The 21326-nt window shown below is 53.9% G+C and overlaps 13 protein-coding genes across 13 annotated transcripts; 7 read left to right on the top strand and 6 right to left on the bottom strand.

Annotated features, from left to right (window-relative positions):
- Nucleotides 1-520: 520 nt before the first annotated feature.
- Nucleotides 521-1584, top strand: VTN49DRAFT_653 (uncharacterized protein; the record flags this gene model as incomplete). Its single annotated transcript, XM_069414699.1, has 3 exons — nt 521-560; nt 621-833; nt 902-1584. The coding sequence occupies 3 exons, from the start codon at nt 521-523 to the stop codon at nt 1582-1584; spliced, it is 936 nt and encodes a 311-aa protein (XP_069271013.1).
- A 507-nt stretch (nt 1585-2091) lies between these two features.
- VTN49DRAFT_654 (uncharacterized protein) lies at nt 2092-3190 on the top strand (the record flags this gene model as incomplete). Its single annotated transcript, XM_069414710.1, has 3 exons — nt 2092-2398; nt 2475-2908; nt 2960-3190. The coding sequence occupies 3 exons, from the start codon at nt 2092-2094 to the stop codon at nt 3188-3190; spliced, it is 972 nt and encodes a 323-aa protein (XP_069271014.1).
- Nucleotides 3191-3478: 288 nt separating this feature from the next.
- On the bottom strand, nt 3479-4138 carry VTN49DRAFT_655 (mitochondrial 54S ribosomal protein bL28m; the record flags this gene model as incomplete). The annotated part of the gene is made up of 1 exon (XM_069414721.1): nt 3479-4138. One exon carries the CDS (start codon nt 4136-4138, stop codon nt 3479-3481), a length of 660 nt encoding a protein of 219 aa, XP_069271015.1.
- Nucleotides 4139-4458: 320 nt separating this feature from the next.
- VTN49DRAFT_656 (uncharacterized protein) lies at nt 4459-6003 on the top strand (the record flags this gene model as incomplete). The annotated part of the gene is made up of 4 exons (XM_069414732.1): nt 4459-4605; nt 4663-4882; nt 4941-5488; nt 5539-6003. The coding sequence occupies 4 exons, from the start codon at nt 4459-4461 to the stop codon at nt 6001-6003; spliced, it is 1380 nt and encodes a 459-aa protein (XP_069271016.1).
- Nucleotides 6004-6691: 688 nt separating this feature from the next.
- VTN49DRAFT_657 (uncharacterized protein) lies at nt 6692-7556 on the top strand (the record flags this gene model as incomplete). Its single annotated transcript, XM_069414742.1, has 3 exons — nt 6692-6871; nt 6984-7402; nt 7469-7556. The coding sequence occupies 3 exons, from the start codon at nt 6692-6694 to the stop codon at nt 7554-7556; spliced, it is 687 nt and encodes a 228-aa protein (XP_069271017.1).
- A 233-nt stretch (nt 7557-7789) lies between these two features.
- Nucleotides 7790-8758, bottom strand: VTN49DRAFT_658 (uncharacterized protein; the record flags this gene model as incomplete). Its single annotated transcript, XM_069414753.1, has 1 exon — nt 7790-8758. The coding sequence occupies one exon, from the start codon at nt 8756-8758 to the stop codon at nt 7790-7792; it is 969 nt and encodes a 322-aa protein (XP_069271018.1).
- Nucleotides 8759-9089: 331 nt separating this feature from the next.
- Nucleotides 9090-9873, bottom strand: VTN49DRAFT_659 (uncharacterized protein; the record flags this gene model as incomplete). The annotated part of the gene is made up of 2 exons (XM_069414764.1): nt 9090-9127; nt 9180-9873. 2 exons carry the CDS (start codon nt 9871-9873, stop codon nt 9090-9092), a joined length of 732 nt encoding a protein of 243 aa, XP_069271019.1.
- A 593-nt stretch (nt 9874-10466) lies between these two features.
- On the top strand, nt 10467-12847 carry VTN49DRAFT_660 (uncharacterized protein; the record flags this gene model as incomplete). The annotated part of the gene is made up of 8 exons (XM_069414776.1): nt 10467-10550; nt 10600-10719; nt 10775-10855; nt 10912-11065; nt 11150-11262; nt 11312-11643; nt 11700-12110; nt 12157-12847. 8 exons carry the CDS (start codon nt 10467-10469, stop codon nt 12845-12847), a joined length of 1986 nt encoding a protein of 661 aa, XP_069271020.1.
- Nucleotides 12848-12955: 108 nt separating this feature from the next.
- VTN49DRAFT_661 (uncharacterized protein) lies at nt 12956-14140 on the bottom strand (the record flags this gene model as incomplete). Its single annotated transcript, XM_069414787.1, has 4 exons — nt 12956-13161; nt 13240-13627; nt 13690-13918; nt 13980-14140. The coding sequence occupies 4 exons, from the start codon at nt 14138-14140 to the stop codon at nt 12956-12958; spliced, it is 984 nt and encodes a 327-aa protein (XP_069271021.1).
- Nucleotides 14141-14682: 542 nt separating this feature from the next.
- On the top strand, nt 14683-15309 carry VTN49DRAFT_662 (uncharacterized protein; the record flags this gene model as incomplete). Its single annotated transcript, XM_069414798.1, has 1 exon — nt 14683-15309. One exon carries the CDS (start codon nt 14683-14685, stop codon nt 15307-15309), a length of 627 nt encoding a protein of 208 aa, XP_069271022.1.
- Nucleotides 15310-15450: 141 nt separating this feature from the next.
- On the bottom strand, nt 15451-16761 carry VTN49DRAFT_663 (uncharacterized protein; the record flags this gene model as incomplete). The annotated part of the gene is made up of 1 exon (XM_069414809.1): nt 15451-16761. One exon carries the CDS (start codon nt 16759-16761, stop codon nt 15451-15453), a length of 1311 nt encoding a protein of 436 aa, XP_069271023.1.
- A 581-nt stretch (nt 16762-17342) lies between these two features.
- Nucleotides 17343-17918, top strand: VTN49DRAFT_664 (uncharacterized protein; the record flags this gene model as incomplete). Its single annotated transcript, XM_069414820.1, has 1 exon — nt 17343-17918. The coding sequence occupies one exon, from the start codon at nt 17343-17345 to the stop codon at nt 17916-17918; it is 576 nt and encodes a 191-aa protein (XP_069271024.1).
- Nucleotides 17919-18163: 245 nt separating this feature from the next.
- Nucleotides 18164-20914, bottom strand: VTN49DRAFT_665 (uncharacterized protein; the record flags this gene model as incomplete). Its single annotated transcript, XM_069414831.1, has 3 exons — nt 18164-18229; nt 18282-19223; nt 19274-20914. The coding sequence occupies 3 exons, from the start codon at nt 20912-20914 to the stop codon at nt 18164-18166; spliced, it is 2649 nt and encodes an 882-aa protein (XP_069271025.1).
- Between the last annotated feature and the right edge of the window lie 412 nt (nt 20915-21326).

A 21326-nucleotide genomic window follows, 5' to 3' on the forward strand; every position in this document is an offset into this window, starting at 1 on the left:
CAAGCAAAGGCACTGGAGCTTCCTGGTCTCGCTGGTGTCACGTGATTTATCACTGCTTGGAGGGTTTGAGCTCACTGTTGTCTGGGCAGGTGCGGCGCGGCCTATCAAGAGCTGAAAAAACTGGGGAGCGAAGCAAGGGCATTATGTCATATGTTGGAGCTCTCCATTGACGATTGCTTCTTGCGGTTACTGTTTTTTGCAGTCTTTGGGGCAGTGGCAAAGACAGCTCGACGATCGGATCTGGCGGAGCCTCGGCGCAACGATTTCCCGAGTTCTTGGGACAGATCAATTTTCTTGGGTGTCCAGGTAAGCGTAGCTAGGGTGTTGGTCCTAAATTGTGTACCGAGGAGCTCTCCGCTTAGGCCAAACGATCTGAGCTCCAAAGACTAGAAACTCGAAGCTTTGGACGTGGTCCCAAGATCGCCCCTGGGAACATCCGCTGGAGCGTGCACAGGTCCGCTTTGCCAACTCAAGTCCCTGTCATCCGGGAAATTGCAATTGGACAGCAGCTGCGGTCGCCATGGCTTCCAGTACGGTGAATTTGGCGGTGCACTCGCGCGGTAGGTACCCCTGGACGGTGTGTACGCGAAAATTCTCGCTAATGTGGTCGTTGGTTGCAGGGAAGCGGATCCGAACGCTGCCGAAGGAGGTCAGCATCTCGTTGGACGCTCCGGCAAGCGATCTCTACAAGGCTCTGGAGCAGAAATCAGGTTACTCGATCCACCGTCTGCGCGTGACCAAGGGCAGTGATGGCAGTCTGGTCCCGAATGGCTCTCAGAGCCTTCGAGAGACGGGCCTGAGCACCCAGGACACTATTTTTGTGAAAGATCTCGGTACGTTACAAAGTGACGAAAGGGTCTAATGATACACTAGGCGGCTAACAGCACTTGGCGTTGGTCAGGTCCTCAAGTTGGTTGGCGCACGGTTTACATTGTGGAATACCTTGGCCCGTTGGTGTTCCCGGCTTTGTTCCTCTATGTGCTGCGACCGTATTTGTACTTCAACTTCGAGCAGCCGCTACCGGAGCCATCATGGTTGCAGCAGCTCATCTGCGCGCTGCTGACGCTTCACTTCGCGAAGCGCGAGTATGAGACCATCTTCGTCCACCGCTTTAGCATGGCTACCATGCCATTGTTCAACATTTTCAAAAACTGCGGTCATTACTGGTTCCTGGTCGGCGTCAACATCTGCTACTGGGTGTTCCGACCGGACGCGGCGGCAGCCACCGCCGACCCGAACCCGGTGCTGCTCTACAGCGGACTGGCGCTGTTCGTCTTTGGCGAGCTGGCCAACCTAAACACTCATTTGATCCTTCGGGATCTGCGCCGGCCAGGCAGCACGGAGCGTGGGATCCCCAAAGGCTTCGGGTTCGATCTGGTGACATGTCCCAACTACATGTTTGAGATCCTGGCGTGGATTGGAATCTACTTGATAACCGGCCTCAGCTGGAGCGTGCTCCTGTTCACCTCCGTCGGCACGATTCAGATGTGGAGCTGGGCAGTCAAGAAAGAGCGCAGGTACCGCAAGGAGTTTGGCGACCGATACAAGCGGAAGAAGTATGTCATCTTGCCGGGGCTGCTGTAACGCGGGGGGTGATGAGACTCGAGCGTTGCGTTAAGTACATTTTTACGGACGGGTATATGCCAGTCAGGGCGGGGTTTGGAAGCTTTGGGACGAGCGCTAGAACGTTGGTAGAAGTACAGACAGTGAGCCAGTACTATTAATAGTCGTAATGACTAGTATCGGCCTATCCTCATGTAACCTATGTAGATAGGCATTTATTACAGTATTAGATGATCTGCACCGAAATGAGCTTGAATCACGGTCCAATTCCGAAGATACATGGAGAAACAATAATCCGGAAGCTCCTACTTTGATTAGCTAAGCCCTCCGCCAACATTCTGGTAAGTTATTCACAGCACGTTCACGAGCATGTCTCAGACAGGCTCGCAGCGTCGAGTCCAGGTCGGGATTCAAACAGCAGATTAAACCATGTCCGAGGTCCCTGGAACATAGTGTATATTTTGCATCTACTGTGCTCTGTTCATACACCTGCCAAGTGCGCTGGCAGTTGGCGCCGAGCAGTTCACCATGCACTACGCTCTCCCTCGCAAGTCCTCGAATCCCGCCAGATTCGCGCCTCGTTCGACGTTCACCCTAAAGCGTCGCCGGCAGCTCAAGACACTTGCTCTGATAGTTCTGGCCGGTTTAGCACTCTTCGTCGTTGTGACCCGCCTCCTTGCACCATCGTCCTCATCCGGCAATGGCACTGTCTCAACCTTCAGTTCGTCAGCAGTTGCCCCAGTCGTCCTTGTGACAGTGCTAGATTCAGAAAGGTGGAGCGAGAGCTATCTTGAGAAAATCAAGCGCAATCGGGAGGATTATGCAAAGCGGCATGGTGCGTTCCCTTGCTGTCGCACGGCCCCGCCAAACTACCCAGTGCTTCAATCCGTTGTCGCTGACCGTGTCCTTAGGGTACGCAACGTTCTTTGCGAATGCTTCCGACTATGCCTACACGCTGCTTGGACAGCCCCGCAGCTGGGCGATCGTTCCTGCGGTCCGTCATGCCATGACTGAGAACCCGCATTCCACCTACTTCTTCCATCTGACCCCCAACGCGCTAATCGTCGAGCCGAACCTGCCCCTCATGTCTCATGTCCTGGAGCCCTCGCGTCTGAATTCACTGATGATTCGGGACAAACCGGTCGTGCCCCCGGATAGCATCATCAAAACATTTACTTACCTTAAGCCCGACGATGTGCAGCTCATTGTGACCCAGGATGCGGAGGATCTCGTGTCAGACAGCTTCATTATCAAGCAGGGTGATTGGGGCCGATTCTTCCTTGACGTATGGTATGATCCTCTCTATCGTAGTTACGATTTCCTCAAGGCAGAGAAGCATGCATTGGTACGTTCAACCTGTATTTGGCATCAGCGGAAGTTAACTTGGTCATATCAGGATCACATTGTTCAATGGCACGCGACAATCCTCGCCAAACTGGCCATGATTCCGCAGCGTATCATCAATGCTTACAGCAGGGACTCCCCCGGCGCCGCCGTCGATGGCACGTATCAGAATGGCGACTTTGTCATTCACTTCCATGGCTGCGAAAACGACAAGGGCCGTGATTGCGAAGCGGAGATGCTCCCGTATTATAACCGATGGCTAAAGAGCGTATCCTCGGAATGATTGAGAGATCGTTATTTTATATCTCTTCCTTGGAACCCCTTTTGGACGCTATGCGTGTGTTCGTTCATATTGAAGTACGTCGGCATGTATTATAGATTTGGGATATATCGGTTGCATTGTTCTTCAGCGTTTACGAAATGAGCTACATGGGTCTTCTAGGCAAACCTGCAGTATGGTTTAGATTCAGAAAGAATTTCGACGCCGTTGACGCTATGTGCACATGAATAACGAACCATTCAGACATCCAATCTAGTTATAATACAAATTCCTTCCCATTGATCCCATTCTTTATGATGTCGACTTCACCTCCTGCTGATTCGTCGAAACAGTCTGCGCTGGTGTCGATGTCGATGATGCCGACGAAGCCGCAGCCTTCTCCGCCTCCGCCTTCTTCTTCTGCTCCAACCACTCCTCAAACGTCGGCGGTTCTGGCAGACCCAGCTCTTCCCTTTCCTTCTTGAACCGTTCCTGAATCGCCGGTGATTGCATCACCCGATAGCGCAGCTCCCAACCAAACATGCCCAACTCCTTGATCCGGGACGGGCTATCACCCAGCAGGTAATTGTCCAACCCGCCGCATTTCTCAATCGTCCGCAATGCCTTCTTCGTGACTTTGATGTAGAGATCTTCATTCAGGGCGTCGCTGTGCAGCTTCTTCCACCGAACGTTGGGGCGCCATGCTCGCCGCGTCTTGCCATGGTTCCGGCCTTTGGAGACCTTGTTACCGAATTGGATTTCGGCGCCGCCGTAGAGGCCAAAGTCGGCTTGTTTGTATGTTCGTCGCGGTCCGTAAGGGTAGGGCGGGATGTGCTCGGGGAGCTTCTTGTTCCGGCTCACAACAGGCGTTGTCGAGAAACTTCGGGCGGGCGTGGTGGTTAGAGAGAGTCCCCGGAATGCCGCGGTAAGAGAATTCGCGGCATTGAGTGCCGCACGAGCGGGATTGGACATTTTCCCGGTCGTGGATTTGTCGGCTCAGTTCGGCGAGTGGATGTGATGGTGGTTTGGCTCTACGAAGGATGGTCTGGAGAGATGAATTTTGACAGCGCTGACCGCCTTGTAATTGTAACCTCTGATTGGCCCATTGGACACCTGCATTTATTCCTCCTCCAAAGGCACTTTTGGCGATGAGCTCGTGAAGCCCGCTTTTTTATCGTTTGCTCGCTCAGTTCAAGGTTACGGATTCGCTGTCTAGTAGGTCGCTTGTTCTCCGTCTGCATCTCTGATTTGTTTTTGTGTTGCACGGCTTCAACAGAAGCCGGTCTTCCACCATGGTCCAGATCAGCGAGGTAAATAAAGCCAATTCGCGCGACCACCGAACCGCAACACACACGCATATTAAGGGTCTTGGGCTACGTCCTGATGGAACGGCGGAGCCTTCTGCCGACGGCTTCGTCGGTCAGACCGCTGCTCGCGAGGTTAGCAGATTCTGGTGTTAGAATTCAGCTTCGACTCGGTCACTGACCTTGGAACAGGCATGCGGTGTGGTCGTGGATCTGATCAAAGCGAAAAAGATGGCCGGGCGAGCAGTCCTGCTCGCTGGTGGTCCGGGAACTGGCAAGACGGCCCTAGCATTGGCAGTGTCGCAAGAGCTGGGAACCAAGGTTCCATTCTGCCCGATTGTCGGCAGCGAGGTATACTCGGCGGAGGTTAAGAAGACGGAAGCGCTGATGGAGAACTTTCGGAGAGCAATTGGTAGGCTTAGTCGCTGAAGATCCTATGGTTCGAATTACTGAGACTATTGGTCTGTTAGGCCTGCGAGTCCGTGAAACCAAGGACGTCTACGAAGGAGAAGTCACGGAGCTCACCCCCGAAGAAGCAGAGAATCCGCTAGGAGGCTATGGAAAGACTATCAGTCACCTCATTATCGGGCTGAAGTCATATCGTGGGACGAAAAAGTTGCGTCTAGACCCGAGCATCTACGAGGCGATCCAGAAGGAGCGGGTGACAGTAGGCGATGTCATATACATTGAGGCGAACACTGGAGCTGTCAAGCGTGTAGGACGTTCAGATGCCTACGCGACGGAGTTTGATCTTGAGGCGGAGGAGTACGTCCCGGTCCCCAAGGGCGAGGTGCATAAGAAGAAGGAGATTGTGCAGGACGTAACACTGCATGACCTCGACATGGCCAACGCGCGACCGCAAGGCGGACAGGACGTAATGAGCATGATGGGCCAGCTCATGAAGCCAAAGAAGACGGAAATCACGGACAAATTACGCCAGGAGGTGGATAAAGTGGTCAGCCGATACATTGACCAAGGCGTCGCTGAACTGGTTCCAGGAGTTTTATTCATTGACGAGGTTCGTTTTCTTCCCACTTTTTGGTGGCCGCATTACACTAATCGATGCAGGTCCACATGCTCGACATCGAGTGCTTCACCTACCTAAACCGCGCCCTCGAATCCCCCATCTCGCCCATCGTCATTCTGGCCTCGAACCGTGGCAACACTGTCGTTCGCGGCACGGGTGACATCGTCGCCGCGCACGGCATCCCCCCGGACCTCCTCGCCCGCTTGCTCATCATCCCAACGCACCCGTACACACCCGAGGAGATCAAGACAATCATCCGTCTGCGCGCTCGTACCGAGGGGCTCAACATCACCGACGCCGCTCTCGACAAGGTCGCCGAACACGGTGCCAAGGTCAGCCTGCGCTATGCCCTTCAGCTGCTCACCCCAGCGAGCATCCTGGCTCGCGTCAATGGCCGGCCGGGGGCGATCGATGTTGCGGATGTCGCCGAATGCGAGGAGTTGTTCATTGATGCAAAACGTAGCGCGGAGTTGGCGGGTCAGGAGGGTGCTAATTTTGTGTCATGAGTTTCTTTTCTCAAGCTTAGATGTACTAATGATCTCGGTCTCGCCATGTTTTGACGGGTTGGTCGGTTTGTTCTATTGTACTGTATGCTAGATGAATTTCAAAAGTCCTGGGTCACGCCATCGATACTACCTCGAAGCAGGAAAACAAACGAGTCTAATTCGAACATGTACATGAAATGATGGCGACGTTTGCCAGAAAAGTTGTTGAATGCTGGAGACTCAGCCTGTGGATGAACCCGAACCCCATCCGCTTCATCGACGACTCTGTTGAACCAGTGTCCATATATGGGGAGCCAGACGTCAAGTATATTACCAACGTTGAAGTAGGATAAATGTCTATATTGGCCCGATCTCACGCAAGAGATTGATCCAAGATGCTGGTCATTTTTTTTTTTTCCATTGGCAGTAGTTCATCAACTCGTTGCGGACTCCTCGAGCAATGTGATATTCGCTCGCTCTTCCCCAATCTATAAATCACGTGAATACCAACTGGCGTCAATCACGTGCAGTTCAGTCATCATTGGCGGCGGAGCCGGGCGGTTGCCCCAGCCCCAGTCCTTATCGAAGTGAGCCGGTGTACATCACCGCCTCCATCTGTGCGCATTCTTGAATTACGTGTTCACCCATTTCTTGTTTACTTGTTATGTTCTGAGTACTTGTTTGCTTCTTGACGAGTACGAACGACGCGATGACGAACCCGCTCGATACCGACGCCGGCTCGGAGCTCTTCAGCAGCTATGAGGCGGAACTGAAACTGGTCCAGGCAGACCTGGACCAAAAGCTGGACCAGATCGCAGAGAGCACGGGGGAGCAACGAAAAGCCGCGATCCGCCAGGCGGAGCGGGCGTTGGAGGAGGCGACCGAACTGGTTGGTTTGCCTGCACCCATGTCCCAGTCTATCCGGGGACATTTGCAATGACAACGAATTTCGGGGACATTGATTAATTTGCGCACATGGTTGTTTTCTTGAATGAAAACAGTTAGATCAAATGCGTATGGAAAAACAAAATATCCCCTCGGCCGCACGATCCAAAGTGAATGCCCGATTCCGCAACTACCAGACGGACGTCGACGCGCTGAAGCGGCGGCTCAAGTCCCTTGCCGATGACCGGCGCGCACTCTTCGGAAACCGGTACACAGACGACCCGGAAGATGCCGGGTATGATGCGCACCTCGAACAGCGCCAGCAGCTGCTCTCGGGCACGGAGCGGCTCGAGCGCAGCTCTGCCCGCCTGCAAGAAAGTCAGCGCATCGCGCTCGAGACGGAAGATATCGGCCGCAGCACGCTAGCAGATCTTCAGCAGCAGCGCGAGACGATCGAGCATACCCGCATGAATCTGCATCAGAGTGAGGGCTATGTGGATACAAGTATCAAGACCCTACGGGGAATGGCTCGTAGGTATTGTGCCCCGTGACTTTTGGTCGGTTATAAAGCGTCACTCGCTTATTATTCTTGGTGATATAGGATGGCTACGAATCGGATAATCACGATTGCAATCATCACGGTCTTAATCCTGCTAATTTTTGCCGTGATTTTCAGCAAGTTCCGGTGAGCGTTGGGATTGGATTGGGTACGCTGGCGTTTCTGTCCTTGTCCCTTGGAGTCAATATATACTACACGTTTTGCCTGTTCCGTCCTTCATAATGTCACTCGTCTTTTGCGTCTGTATGTATGTACAGTAATGAATCCCGAAACACTCCCGCATATATGGGTATCGAACAAACCTCGTATATACAAGAACCCAAGAATGCATGCAGTCTATCCATGATGATATCAAATCCCGGCTTAGTTCAATATCCTGACCGCGCCAAAGCCAACATTGACGGCGACGCCCACGAAGACAGCTAGCCCCTTGCGCCAGCTCCACACGTTCTCCTCCCTCCGCAGCCACATGGCACATCCCACCGGCCAGAAGAAGCCCATGACCGCACCCCAGAGCATATCATCCAGCGCGCTGCTCGAGCTTCCTCCGCTGTCATCGTCACCGGAGAACGGTCCTCCGGCTCCTCCTGCTCCGTCGACACCACCGAGAGCTGCCCCTCCAGCACCGCTCCCTTCATCCATCCACCGATCCTCCAGTTCGCGCAGCTCCGCGCCAGAGGGCATCGTATCCGGGGTCCGCGATATTGACAACAGCGCGAGGAACTGTGATCGCAACGCGGAAACCTCCGCGGGTGTGAAACCCGCGGACAGTAACCGGTCGAACCCGCGCGGGGCAGGGGGTACCTCATGACTCTCTGCCTGAGCGCTGCTAGAAACGCCTAACGCCGTCGTCTGCGACTGTCGCGCTCGCCGCGTAGTGGATATCGCTGCTTCCGCGGCGAGATCGCTGGCAGAAAGAGTTATGTCACCGATGGAGCAGTGTACGTATACATGCGGTGGGTTGGGAACCGGCGCCTTCCCCTTGCCCTTTCCTTTCCCTTCTTCGTCATCTGCCAAGGACGAGGAGGACGAGGACTCCGGTATTGGTATTCTTAGTCCCTGTGCCAACGGCGTCGCATCTTCGAGGCCCCGTCCAGAGTAGATTAATCGGATCCGTCGATTTGAAAGCTCCTTTGGCAGTCGCGCGCGGATCATCTGCTTGAGGCCCGCCGCTGTTGTCGTGTTCGCGGAGGGAATCTCCAGCTGCACGTCTGGAATGGACGCGGAGAAACGGACGGTGATAAGGACATCAGGAGGGGAGGATGGCGGTGACTGGAGGTCTGACTCGTCATCTGCAGGCGAGATCGGACGTCGGGAAATTTCTGTGTCCATGTCGTTCGTTTGTTCATTACGTGGTAGCCATGGTGATGGCCTTGTTGAATGGATGAGATTGTTGATTGCTGCCTTTTGGACTGTCTCACTGCCTCATGTCGGCCTTTGCATCACGTGACCAATTGGAAATACTGGGAGATTGAAGAAAAGTGACAAAAAGTCCTTCATGATATCATTTCTAATATTTCTACGCCAGGCGAGATCACTGGCCTATCTAAGACATGACAAACAACCATGTCCGCGAGATTTCGTTGTACAGCCTGACCGAACCCAAACGCCTCGAACGCCGTTTATGCACCGATCACGATAGTAATTACCCGTAGTCATACAGTTAAACCATGAAAGATTCACCACAGCCGCACTGTTCCTCTAGAAGCTCGTCAGATCTCGCCCTTCAACTAACTCCGGAGACACCACTTACTGATATTGGGGTTGCGGAAGACAAAGCGCTGGCTGAGCTTGTCTTCGTGCCAGTCCATCTCACTTCCGATAATGCTGAACAGGGCCTTGCTGTCGATAACCACCTTTACACCATCCTGCTCGACAACTTCGTCGAACTTGGCCGGCTTGTCAACGTACTCCAGGTGGTATGAAAGCCCGGAGCAGCCGCGGTTCTTCACGCCGATGCGGATCATTTTTGGTTCCGGCTGTGACAATAGTGTTCTCATCTGCTCGACAGCCGCGGGCGTCAGAGTCACTGCTGCTTTTCTGGGTCGCAGACGAGACCGCCGTGGCTTCTGCGAAGGCTCCGATGGAGACGTCGAGTTCGTGGCCGGCGACTGTGCTGGTGCCGACTTCTGCGCCTCTCCTTCTCGGAGACTGGCGGGGGATGACTGTCCTGTTTTGTTCAAACTTTGAGCGGCATCGCGGTCTTTGTTGAATGGCGGGTCTGCCGCGATGGAGGTGTCCGGCACCCCGGTGTTTCTAGGCAGCGGAAAGTTATCAGGAAGTGTATGCGGTCGGAATGCGGTCGCCGTTTGCATATCACGCCGGGAAGAGTTATATGTTGCTGTATAGGAAGAGAACGAGCGTGCTGTCCGGACAGGTTTGATTGCATGCCGCAATGTAGCGGTGCATGATGTCACCGGTGGCCGGACTATCCGCATGGGCGTCATGGTGTGGGAGAGAGGAGAACCGACAGAATAGAGATGCGGGATGTTACGTAGGAAGTAGCAGCCTGTGAAACGAGCGTTGATATAAACATCCGATCAACAACACAGGTATATGGAAAAGAGGATGATGAACTGAGATCGGGCTGGCTTCTTCCGCGAGAAGAGCTTCTCCCGAGGAGCTGACTAATTCCGCTCTGCCAATCAGCGTGCGCGTGTTTCTATGCATGCTCTGCGAGTGGTGGCTGCAAAAAGCACCTGATGTAAAGCCGAAGCCCGTGAATTCTCCGCGATCATGTCATTCTGAACATAAATTTTGCTAAGCTGATGTTGGCTGTTGCTCTTCAAAGAATTGTGACTTGGTGACAGGCTCAGGAACCCAGGATTGTGCCTCTTGGCCAACTGGCCAAGTGGACTAAAAGGGATCTGTGGCGTAGCACGTGATGTTGTGGCTAGTACTGTGTGGCTAGTGAAATGTGGCTTGAATGTGGCTGACGCGGCCTCCGATAAGATAGGCCAGCTATGCCCTAGGCCAACAGGGTAAAGCGTCAACATCGTCGACCATGGCTGCAGCATAACGGTGCAGCGTCGGCGAGACCATGGAGCAGTCCCCTCTGACGCAGCAGAGCAGACCGGAATCCTTCCAGCCCAAGATCGTCCAGCTTTACGAGAACCTGTTTCGAGTACGTCCGCCCATCAGCGCGGGGAACAATATTTCTGACTGCCAGCTAGGATCCCGATGTAGAACCAACAGAAGGCTTCTGGAGGGAGTTCTTCCTGCTGTCGCCGGAAAAGACGCAACTACAGCGCATTCTCGATGCAATTGAGTCGGACGATTTGTTGACCCTGCAGGTGCGCGATCACCATAGCGCCGAACATCGGAACTGGTGCTGAGTATCGTTTCTAGGCCCAAACGCAACAGCTGTTTGCTCGCGCAATACGGGAGGCGTCGTCGGAGGATGCACCAAAGAATCGATATGCGCTCGAGGTATGGCGGCAGTTGAGACGATTGGTCGTGAACGTCGCCACTGACGGAGGTTGCAGACTCTCACCATCTTCCTAGGCAGCATTCTGGTGAAAAAATACACAAACCCAAGTTCCGATATCATTACCATTCTAGCTGGCCTCGACGAGGCCGATCAAGTGCTTGCCGATTTTGTTGCGGCTCTGGACAGGATTATCCGGAATGCGGCAAGCTGTATGATCCCCTCTGGTTTTATTTTTTTTTTTTTNTTTTTTTTTTTTTTTTTTGTTTTCATGGGCTCACCTCTCACCTCAATAGTCGACCTCCGTCGACAAGCCATCAGAACGGCCGTCGCTGTTGTCAGCGGTGCATACAAGACTGGATTGGTTTCGTACTTTACACACCGCGACTTGTTTCCGTCTCTCATGAAGGTGAGCTTGATGCTTCCGCGAGAGCTTCAGGCTCCGCTAACATGCATAGTTTGTACATGATTTGGATACCCCTTTGCATGTGCTCGAGCCTTTTGTTCTCCTCGGTCTGCTGGCCAACTACAACAAGTTTGAATTTCAAAATCCTTACCAACAGCGCCTCAATGACTTTGTAAATGAGGGAACCATTCAGAAAATTGTCCAAGGGGTTGGCCAGGCTTGCGCTGGCCTGAGAAATGGCTACGTAGCAGTTCAGGACGACCTCCCCGAAGGCTGGACCTTGAGCAACACGCTCATCTTCTTTGGGTTACGGGCTCTAGCTCCTCGAAAGGACCGCCCGACAACGCCGTCGGCGGAAGAGGCCAGAGAAGCGTTCGCAGCATTGTCTGTTGCCACACATTTGCCTGGTTGAGGTTGGATAAACTGACATTGTGGAACAGGCCTTCCCAAGAAGCAGCGATTTTGCTTTCCACGTATGACTTTGCCAACGCAAACAAGCTTTTTGCATACAATCTCGTCACGCACATGCCTGAAAAGCGCACAGAGGAGTCGCCTTTTGCGAGCTTCCTCTCGCTGACCTCGTATCTGCTGCAGCATGCGTACCGCTCGGCGCGGGTCAGCCAGTATGGGGAGTTAGCGCTGTTCACTTTGCGCATTGTGGTCGAGGACCCGGTTCTGTGCAAGCGAATATGCAGCGACGACACCAAACGTGCAGTGCGGCTCTGTCGCCAGCGGCAGCCATATCTCCCCCTTGTACAGGGCGACCGCGTTCTGGCGACTGTCATCTTTGACATTATGATCGATACCATTTCGCACAACCTTCGAAAACGACTCGACGCAAATCTTTACTGGTATGCTAATCTTTCTTTTTATCATCGATTTTACTGACTCAAACAGCCATACCATTGCCATCCTCCTCCGACTCTTTACATACCTCTCCGCCAACAAAACACGATTAGCATACCACTGGTCCGAGCTCTGGCGCACGCTCCTTTCGCTCATGCGGTTCCTCACCACCTACGTGTCAGACCTCACCTCCAACCCACAGGTGCACGTCCTGGCGGTATCGCTCACAAACCTCCTCGCCGTGGCACTCTCCTCGGGCGACACCTTCCTCCCAGACCCGGCCTCTTACGACGATCTCTTCTACAAGATCGTTGAGACAGGACCCATCATCGCACGCTTTCAAGCCGCATACAACCTCCACCCCTACCCGGATTCTTCTTCTGCTACCAAGCACCCCCCAACTACCACTTCCCACCCTCATGCTCCAACAAATTACGCCGCCATCGACATCCCTCTCACAGTGTCACGGCACTTCCACTCGCTTCTCTTCCAAACGGATCCGTCTGGCGCATCGCGTCCGCAATCGCTAGGTGGAGATCCCGCCCCGATCCCCGCGTCGCGGAAGAAGAACCTCAGTCCGCGCGAGGTGCACCGGATCATCAAGCAAGGGTACGACACGCTGAGTATCCAACCACGCGATGATCTGCATGCATGGGATAAATGGCGGGAAGCGGATTGGAAGTTGGTGTTGAAGAGGGCGGCCAGGTGCGCATGTGAGGATGCCAGAAGGCTTGTTGTGTAGCTTTCTCTCCACATACTATCTAGAGTCGAATAGATAAAATTGGATAAACTCGTTTTAGAGTACATAACTCGACACCATTTACTTGAGAAATACGATAGTGGAAGAAAACTAAACCAGGCGTGCTGAAGCCGTACCCGTAACCGGCACCCCCGTCACCTTCTCGAGATAATCGCCACTAGCACTGACGTACTTGTCAGAAAAGTACTCATCCGCGTGCCGGCTGAGCCACAGAGTAAATTTCGAGAGTTCCTCGCGCAGACGGTTGATGGATTGTTGGTCCATGTTTGTCTGGGCGATGAGTTCGGGCAGTGTCGCTTTTTTTTTAAAACACATTAGCGATACAAAACTTGCAGGAGAAGAAAGGAGGAAGAGGAGGAGGAGAAAATTCCTACCGAATAATCTCGTTAAATGGTGCGCACCGTAGACATCCAAAGGTCCCTTGTAGGTCGAGTTGCGGCCGCCGCTTTCCCACTTCTGGCGTAGCGTGCGGTACTGCTCGCGCTCAAAGCGGTACAGCAGCAGCTTATCGAGAGTTTTGTCAAAGTACTCCTTGAGGCCCATGATGACCTCGTCGAGCACGTCGCGGTCTGCAGAGTTGACTCCCCGCTTCGCGCGCTCCTCTTCGGCGTAGGCGTCAAGGATTTGGTTGACCGAATGCGTCGCTGGCAGGGAAACCACCTGCTGATTCTTGGTGATGTTTTCCCAGTCGTCGACGAGGAGCGCCTTGAGATTGTCGGGGAGAGTGATGCGGATGGAGGGGCGCTGATAGAAGTGCTCCTCCTGGAAAGAGAACGTTAGGCGAAGTTCACCCATCCTAGTTTGTATCTTGATGCAAGTAGTACCTTTTCGATATCATTGTCTCGTCCGCGCTTGGATCCCCGCGCGGGCACAGATGACTGCCTTTCCTCGCTGCCGCGGCCTGAGTCGGAGCCACCCTTCCGCTTGGATGCGGACTTTTGCCCAGACCGCTGCCGTAGTGCCGCTTCAGCATCTCGTCGCAGCGTCGCTGCTAGTTCCCGATTTTCCTCGGTGAACTTGCGTAGACGATCCGGGGGCACCCAGTCGTCCCAGCTGTAGCGTTTCGTAATCGAGTTAGCGGACAAGATGCATCAAATTAGAAGAAGAGACTTACGTGTTCTTCCATCCTTTGTAATGGACCAGATACTCGTAGGGGCTTTTCCGGTCCTCGGGATCCGAATGTCGAATGTCCAGAATCTTCGCCTCGTAGAGGATATCATGGTGAAAACAGAGGACTCTTTCGTCCTTTTGATAAGCCGGGCCGACAGGGGCCATGTTGTTGGCGATGGATCTTGATCCTCGCCGGCGGCGTCGAGACGATTCCACCGTGGTTTTCGGTTTTTGAGTTGACGATTGAAACTGCGGTGGCCGGAAAGCAGTTCAAGACGCGAGCTGATTCCGAGCTTTGGAGAATTGCTACTTTGCAGATCGCCGACTTGGGAAGCCCTGAAGGCAAGATACCAAGAGAGGCGAGCTTCTCAGTATAGACTCTGATGGCAAGCTATGCACAACGCGTCAATCACTTTTTTTCCCTTCTTGGTCTCAAAGCAAGACTTGGAATTCGATCGCAGAACCCAAGCCCAGACCAACCCAACCGGGTGAACGAAACCAAATAGGGGTTAAAGGAGGTCCGTAGATTTGGCTCTGATATTTGAATAGTTATTCCACCGAGGCGGAGAACAAAAAGCTATCTTCATCTCTGCCTTGATTACCTTAACTTCTCCTACCACCACCTCCTCCTACAGTAACGCTTTTTGCCTAATTTCATCTTTCTTTCTCAATACAAAGAAAAATTGCACATCATCAAACAAATAACCATGGACCGCTCCACGCCCTCTGAGCTCTCTATTCTAAGCAACTTCCTCCTTTCTCCCGCAGCGCTCCCTACAGTCATCCCGCTGCACAAGTTCACCGAGCTCTTTCCCAAGCGACTGCAGTCACACCCACAGATCCGGATTCTCTACCGGGAACTGCAGGAGCTGCGGTCGCAGGACATGGATCGCGTCTCAGAGAATATTCTGCATGAGGTGCGACGCGGCGAGCGGCAGAAAGCGGAGCTACGCAGTGCGCTGCAGACGCGCGGCGTAGATGGTCTGGACGCGCATGACCAGCGCGAAATGGATCTGGATCTGCAACTCTTTGGTTCCTCCTCCTCCGCTGGCGCCGGCGCGGCAAACCGTACCGTGGAGTGTTACACGTTTGCGGATCTGGTGGAGGAGATGGAACGCGCGTGTGTCGCGCTGGAGCGCGAGATTGCTACGACGGAAAATGACGCGGAGAAGACATTGGAGGAAATGAGGAAAATTGTCGGCGAGTTGAGCGATCTCCGCTACGGGAAGCTCAATAAGCCCGGCGTGACTCCGGATGACTACGTAACTGAGACTGTTCGCGGCTTGAAGAGGCTGGAGGAAGCCTGCGACGAAGCGGCCGCTCGCTCAACATAACGGCACGAGCATTGGGGCTACTCGAAAAATCATGATGCGTTTCAATACATGGGATGGAAAAAAAAAAATTCAGAAAGGTGCTCTCATTTTTCAAATGACAACGCAACGGCTCGACTATCCGAAAATGAGCAGAATAACTATCTACCGATCAACCTCCCGAAGGAGATCGTTTCCAATGAGAGAGACCATATTGTCATCAGTCTCGACCGCCTTCTCGTCCGGGCCGAATTTCAGAAGCCCGACGGCATCAAAAGCAGAGGGCGTCTTGACTGGTCGTTGCTTCCAGGTCACTGTGCCATTTCCCGGAACGCGCGGCAGCGGCAGAAACCGGCTGTGCCCAGACCAGCTGCGCAGGGCTCCCTCGTACTTGAGCTCCGTCACGTCCGGCCAGGGAGCCAGCGGCCGAGCTGGCGTCGTCTCCTCGCCCGGTCTCCAGATAGAATCACATGCAAATACAGAACTCCGATAGTCGTTGAACTGTTTACCGCCGAACGCTGGCATCACCTTGATTGTGGACTTGCTTTGCGTTGAAGCCGTCTTCGCATCGATTTGCCTCCGTTCATCAGCGAGCTCGTCCTCTAGTCGGCCCACCCGGTGTTCAAGCCAGGCGTCCCAAGTCCGGGGCACAAACGGCGAGTTCGGAGCGACGAACTGTAGGTTGGCTTGAACTCGGTGGAACTTCTCGCGCTCTTTGGCTTCGTTCGAGAGCCACTTTTGCGAGGCGGTATGATACATGGGTCCTGAGCCACTGGCGAGGTTAGCCCGTTCCTGTTTTGGTCCCGGGGGATGCTGCCAACTATTCGAAAACGTAAACATCGGACTTCTTCCCTGTGGGTTGCTGTGGAGGTTAGCTTGTACTGGGCGTGCTCCGGCTGGATACTGCCAACCATTCCAAGACGAGTCGGCTTGACGTCTTCCATCTGCGCCGTTGTGGAAGTTAATCTGTGCTGGGCCCGGGCCAGTTGGATACTGCCAACCTGTCCAAGTTGGGCCCATATGACTTCTTCCCTGTGGGTTGCTGTGGAGGTTAGTCTGTGTCGGGCCTGGTCCATAAGGATACGGCCAACCGTTCCAATGATGGCTCATCTGGGTCACTCCCAGTTGATTGCTGTGGAGGTTAGTCTGTGCTGGACCTGGTCCGTAGGGATGTTGCCAACCATTCCAAGATTGACTGATTTGATTCTTTCCCACTGGGCCTCTGGGGAGGTTAGTTTGTGTCGGGGCCGGGCCGCTGGGATACTGCGAACCATTCCAAAATGCATTCATCTGACTCGTTCCCACTGGGCCGCTGGGGAAGTTAACCTGTGCCGTCCCTGGACCATAGGGATATTGCCAACCTCTCTCCCAATATGGATTCATTTGGGTCCTTTGTTCGTATGCGCTACTGGGGTTAGTCTGTTCCATCCCTTGCCCCGAGGGATTTTGCCGACCTTTCGCCCCCGGTGGACTCATATGAGTCTTTCTGAGGCTCGGAATAGCCAAGAGCAGCTGCTTTTTGGGTAGGAGAAAGTCTCAAAGCTTGAATGGTCGTCGAAAGAGGAAAACACACTGGAGAAGATGTAACCAGAAATGTCAGCTTAGTCTCTGTGATTACGTGTCCAACTAGAACCCTGTGTCCAGATATATATATATGCGATAACACCCGAGAGCTATCTGCTGCTACTGAAGAAACCCCCCATTGCTAGTTGGTTCTGGTGTGGTGTGCAGAGTGAATCTCATGCATTCTTGTCGAAGGTGGCCGCCTAGTAGTGATGAAACAGTGAAGGAGACCTAGTCATTATTGGCTCAATTGCCTATGATAACAAGGATACAACCTACTCTTTAATCTGAGTGTCACAGATCCATTGTTTGGGTATGACCATCGTTGGCATTGCATCGTTTCCATTGTTCCTCAAAACGCTCTCATATTCTGTAGATGTCTGATAAGATAAGCTGATAAGATAAGGCCAGGCACCATGCGTATGGATCCTTCTTATCCCGCAGAAGACATCGCCTTCAATGAACGAATGAATGATTGAATGAATACCACCACCATGCCATCGATCCCCCTCCACCCTCCAAACCCATCAAACCCACCAAATCTCCTCCCGTCCTTCTCCTCCTCCTCCTCTAACGACAATGATACATCCATCCGACCCAATAATCCCCTCCCATCACTCCTCCAAACACCTTCCGGTCTTGCAATCCTCGAAATCCAAGGAACGATTAATATCGGCGACAATCTCGGCGATATCCCAGCCATTGATGAGCAACAAGACAATGACGCTGAAAACAAGAGAAACGAATCGTCTACATCTCCGTCCATAGAAACCGAACTCGGAACCCTCGTTTTCCCAAATTATCACCGCGATGAGGAGAAGAATGGAGGGGCAGAATGGATGAAGAAAGTATACTTGTATGTGGGCCGTTTTCAGAGGTTAACGGGCGAGGTCAAAAAATTGCCGAAGCCGGTTGCAGTGATAAGACGGCGGCCGCGGCAATCAGAGGAGGGAGATGGTGGTGGTAATGGTGGGGAAGGGGAAGAATTGGAGGTTGTCGAGGTGGTCAAGTATAAGCTTCTCTTTTCTTCGAGACCGGAACCGGTGGGTGTTGGGGAGTTGGGGAGTTAAGGGGGGTTAATGGTCCAATATACCCGGGTTGGTTTCTTTGCTCGTGTCTTCAGTTTGGATATCAATCAACATTCAATGATCATTAGTATGGATACAGATGTTATGCGTTTATCGACGTGACGCAACATCTAACGATACACCGTCAATCGAAACCAGTGTCGAGTCTACCGTTCATGAAGATACATGATATGGACAAGGAATAACACATTGGGAGAATGTTAAGTTGATCGGCCGGACACGGGCAATTACCCGTCCAAGGCGCGACGCAGATCAGCCCATTTCTGTTTCAGTGATTCGTGATTCTCGCTCAACTGGGTTTTGTCAGTAAATATCCTAAGCTAGACTGCACGGGAAGGGGCTTACCTCTGCCCACTTCATCTTGGTGGCAACGAGGTCGCGTTCCATTTCCGCGAGCTGCTCCTCCATGGAGCGGTTCTCGTTCTGCACCTCGATGTTGCGTTGCATGATACGCTCCATCTCTGTGCGGAGCCTCTCCTCTACTTCAGCGGGCTGCTTGTCGACCACGCTCTTGAGCTCCTCCACCGAGCCCAGCAGGCTCTCGTTCTTGTCGTGCAACTCCTCGTTCTCGACCTTGAGCCGCACCAGTTCCGACGCCAGTTGCACGTGTTCCTTGTCGGTTCGCTCGGCCTGCTCCTCGAGCTGCCGGATCCGCGCCGCCTGCGCCGCCACCGTCTGTCGAAGTGACTCCAGCTCCGCCTCCCGCTCTTTCTCCGCACGCACCTTCTCGCTCCATTCCGCCGTGTACGTCTCGATCATCTCCGCCGTCAGCGGCACCGCGATCGCGTCCTGCACCATCACGTCCGCCCGGTACACCTCCCGGTCCTGATTCCCAGACGACCCAAAGAAACCTGACTCCAGAATCGAGCTAGGGGACGGCTGTCTGTCGATGTATACGTCGAACAGCCGCTCTTTCAGGAAAGTCGACAAAGAGCTCATGTCCTTCATTTCCAGCAGTGTCTGTGCGTTACGCCGCATGATCGCAATGCCGAACCGCAGAATCGTACTCTCCAACCCTTCCTCGAAGATGAAATCATATATCCGCAGGACAAGTTGCAGCGGAAACCGGTACGCAAACAGCGTGAGGAACCACTGAGTCGCGTACAGTTGAGGACTCACTCCACGGCGCCGCAGGTGGCAGTACAGCGCTGGCTCGAGATCCTCTAGTAGCCGTTCGAACTGGTACAGGTGAAGATGCAATCCGGGCATCTCTGGGAGGAACATCTCCCGCAACCCGTACTTGAACATCAGCTTAACCAGCAGCGTGAACGCCTCGCATTCATCCATCTGTAGATAATCAGCCTTGCTCTCCTTCAATCTTCATGGCAGATACTCACGTTGAAAAGTAGAGGCATCGCAATGAAATTAATGCCCTGCGCATAGCCAACTGCCTCATCATACAATGCGTACGCCTTGCAGAGTCCGAAGAGAGCCTCTTGATTGCCCTGCGAGATAAAGTACCTTGAGTAGCTCGTTCGAGACCCCAAGTCTCGTCGTATTGTCTTTTCCAGCTTCCGGATCGCCTCTGCATCGTACTTGGATTTCTTTTGCCCGTCCTGGGAGACTGACTGTGATGACGACGTATGGCTTGATTGCGCCGCTGCAACGGAGCTCTCTGAACGGATCGACGACCGCGATGATGCCAGAGATCCTTTCTCAGACACTTGGCCCCCGTGTCCATTGATGCTCGCAGAGCGCTCTCGTTCCTTGTCGGTTCCTCGCGCCACAAGGATCTTGTACTCCTCCTCAAGGTCTGGGTCTCGGCTGTCGGCAAGAACTTGCCAGATCACGCCTCGAATCGTTTGAGGGATACCTTTGCGGATCGCAGCACTAATCTCTGCCGAATTTGTGCCTTTCAGAGCCTCGGGGCCATGGTTGACAATCTGCGCCCAGAGATCCCAGTCCACCGGCGCGGACGCGTCCGCCGCGGACGCAGCGATGCCCGACACCGTACCAGGCGGCAGGTTGGGATTCACGGTCGCCGCGTTCGCCGTCGCCGGTCTCGATTGATCCTCGGAGCCAGCAACACTGCTACTGCCTGGTGCTGCCTGTCCAGCAGACGCAGGTCCCGACGCAATGCTTGCTCTGTCTCCATCGCCGCTTTCTTCCCGCATCCGGAGCATCTTGAACTGGTCTTTGAGGCTGTTCCGTGCCGGTCGCCGTGAGCTGGTGCTCACTGCATCGCCGCTCTCGTCATTCTCAGGCAAACGGCCCAGCATCTCCGGCACGCTACTCAATGACGCAATGGATGTCGCAGTGTTGCGCCGGCTCTCGCTCGGTAAAGAAGACGGTGGAGACTTGACCTCCTTGGTGCTCGACCGGGACAGCCATGAAAAGGGGCTGGTGAGTTTGCGGCCTGAGGACGCCGCAGCAGTAGAAGAGGCCGTCGTCGGTGTCGCGGGCTTAGAGTTTGAATTCGATCCACTTGACGACCAAGGCAGGCTCGACATGATAGTCGACTGCAAGCTCCTGCGTGACTGCGGCTCTGAGGGCGAGCCTACTGCAGGGGAATCGCTGGTCGTCGTGGAGGTGGTGTTGGTGGTTGCTGCCGTGTCCGGGCCAGGGCTCGCCGTGGCCGACCCGGCATCGTTATCGTTATTGCTCCCCGTCAAGTTCACGTCATCCAGCGAGGAACTCGTGGAGAGGCGGTGTGCAGTCAGTAGCGGAGACTTTTGCTGCGTCTGGCGTTTCGGAGTCTCTTGAGTCTCCGGCGTTTCGTCCCGGCCGTCTGTGTCTGTGCCAGATGACTCGTCCGTCTTGGTCGGAGATGTTGGTGAGTCCTCTGCACGCGGAGTAGTCACGGATGAAGACCCGTTCGACAGGCGATGGTCGGTTAGTGAGCGAGTCGAGGAACTCTGCGGTAACGATGGGCTGGAGAGACCGTTTTCCTGTTCGCGTTCCTGGGCAGTATCCTCGACTAAGTTTGGCGATGCGGAGGGCGGTTCCGCCTCGCCCTTGAGCTCCAGGCTGTCAGTCATAGTGGTCAGAATGCAAAGACAAGGCTGCTGGATTCCAGGAACAGCGTTCCCTTGCCTGAATGTCGGGTGATCGTCAATCCAGGGTTGGATAAGGACAGGTCATGGGACTGTATATACAGCAATACCATTCCAGGCTGGAAATCCAGCCAAGAATTGAGCCAGGGGAACGGCTAGGACGGGCCCGGCCGCCAGGAGATAGTCCAATGTCGTGGAACTAACAGGGCACGCCAATCACAACGACACTTCTAGCAAGACGGGGGAATACAGCACTGGACCCAGGGTGTTTTGGGGCCAAAACGGAGGCGGTTTGGGGGTTCGCGCCAGAGGGTTTACTGGTTGCCGTATTTGGAAGTTCAACCAGTTCAACCAATGGTGAAACTCTCTTGCTGCAACGCCCTAGCTCAGGTGGTCT

This window comes from Thermomyces lanuginosus (genome assembly GCF_041956635.1).
Source record: "Thermomyces lanuginosus strain ATCC 200065 unplaced genomic scaffold VTN49scaffold_19, whole genome shotgun sequence".
Classification (NCBI taxonomy): Eukaryota; Fungi; Ascomycota; class Eurotiomycetes; order Eurotiales; family Trichocomaceae; genus Thermomyces; species Thermomyces lanuginosus.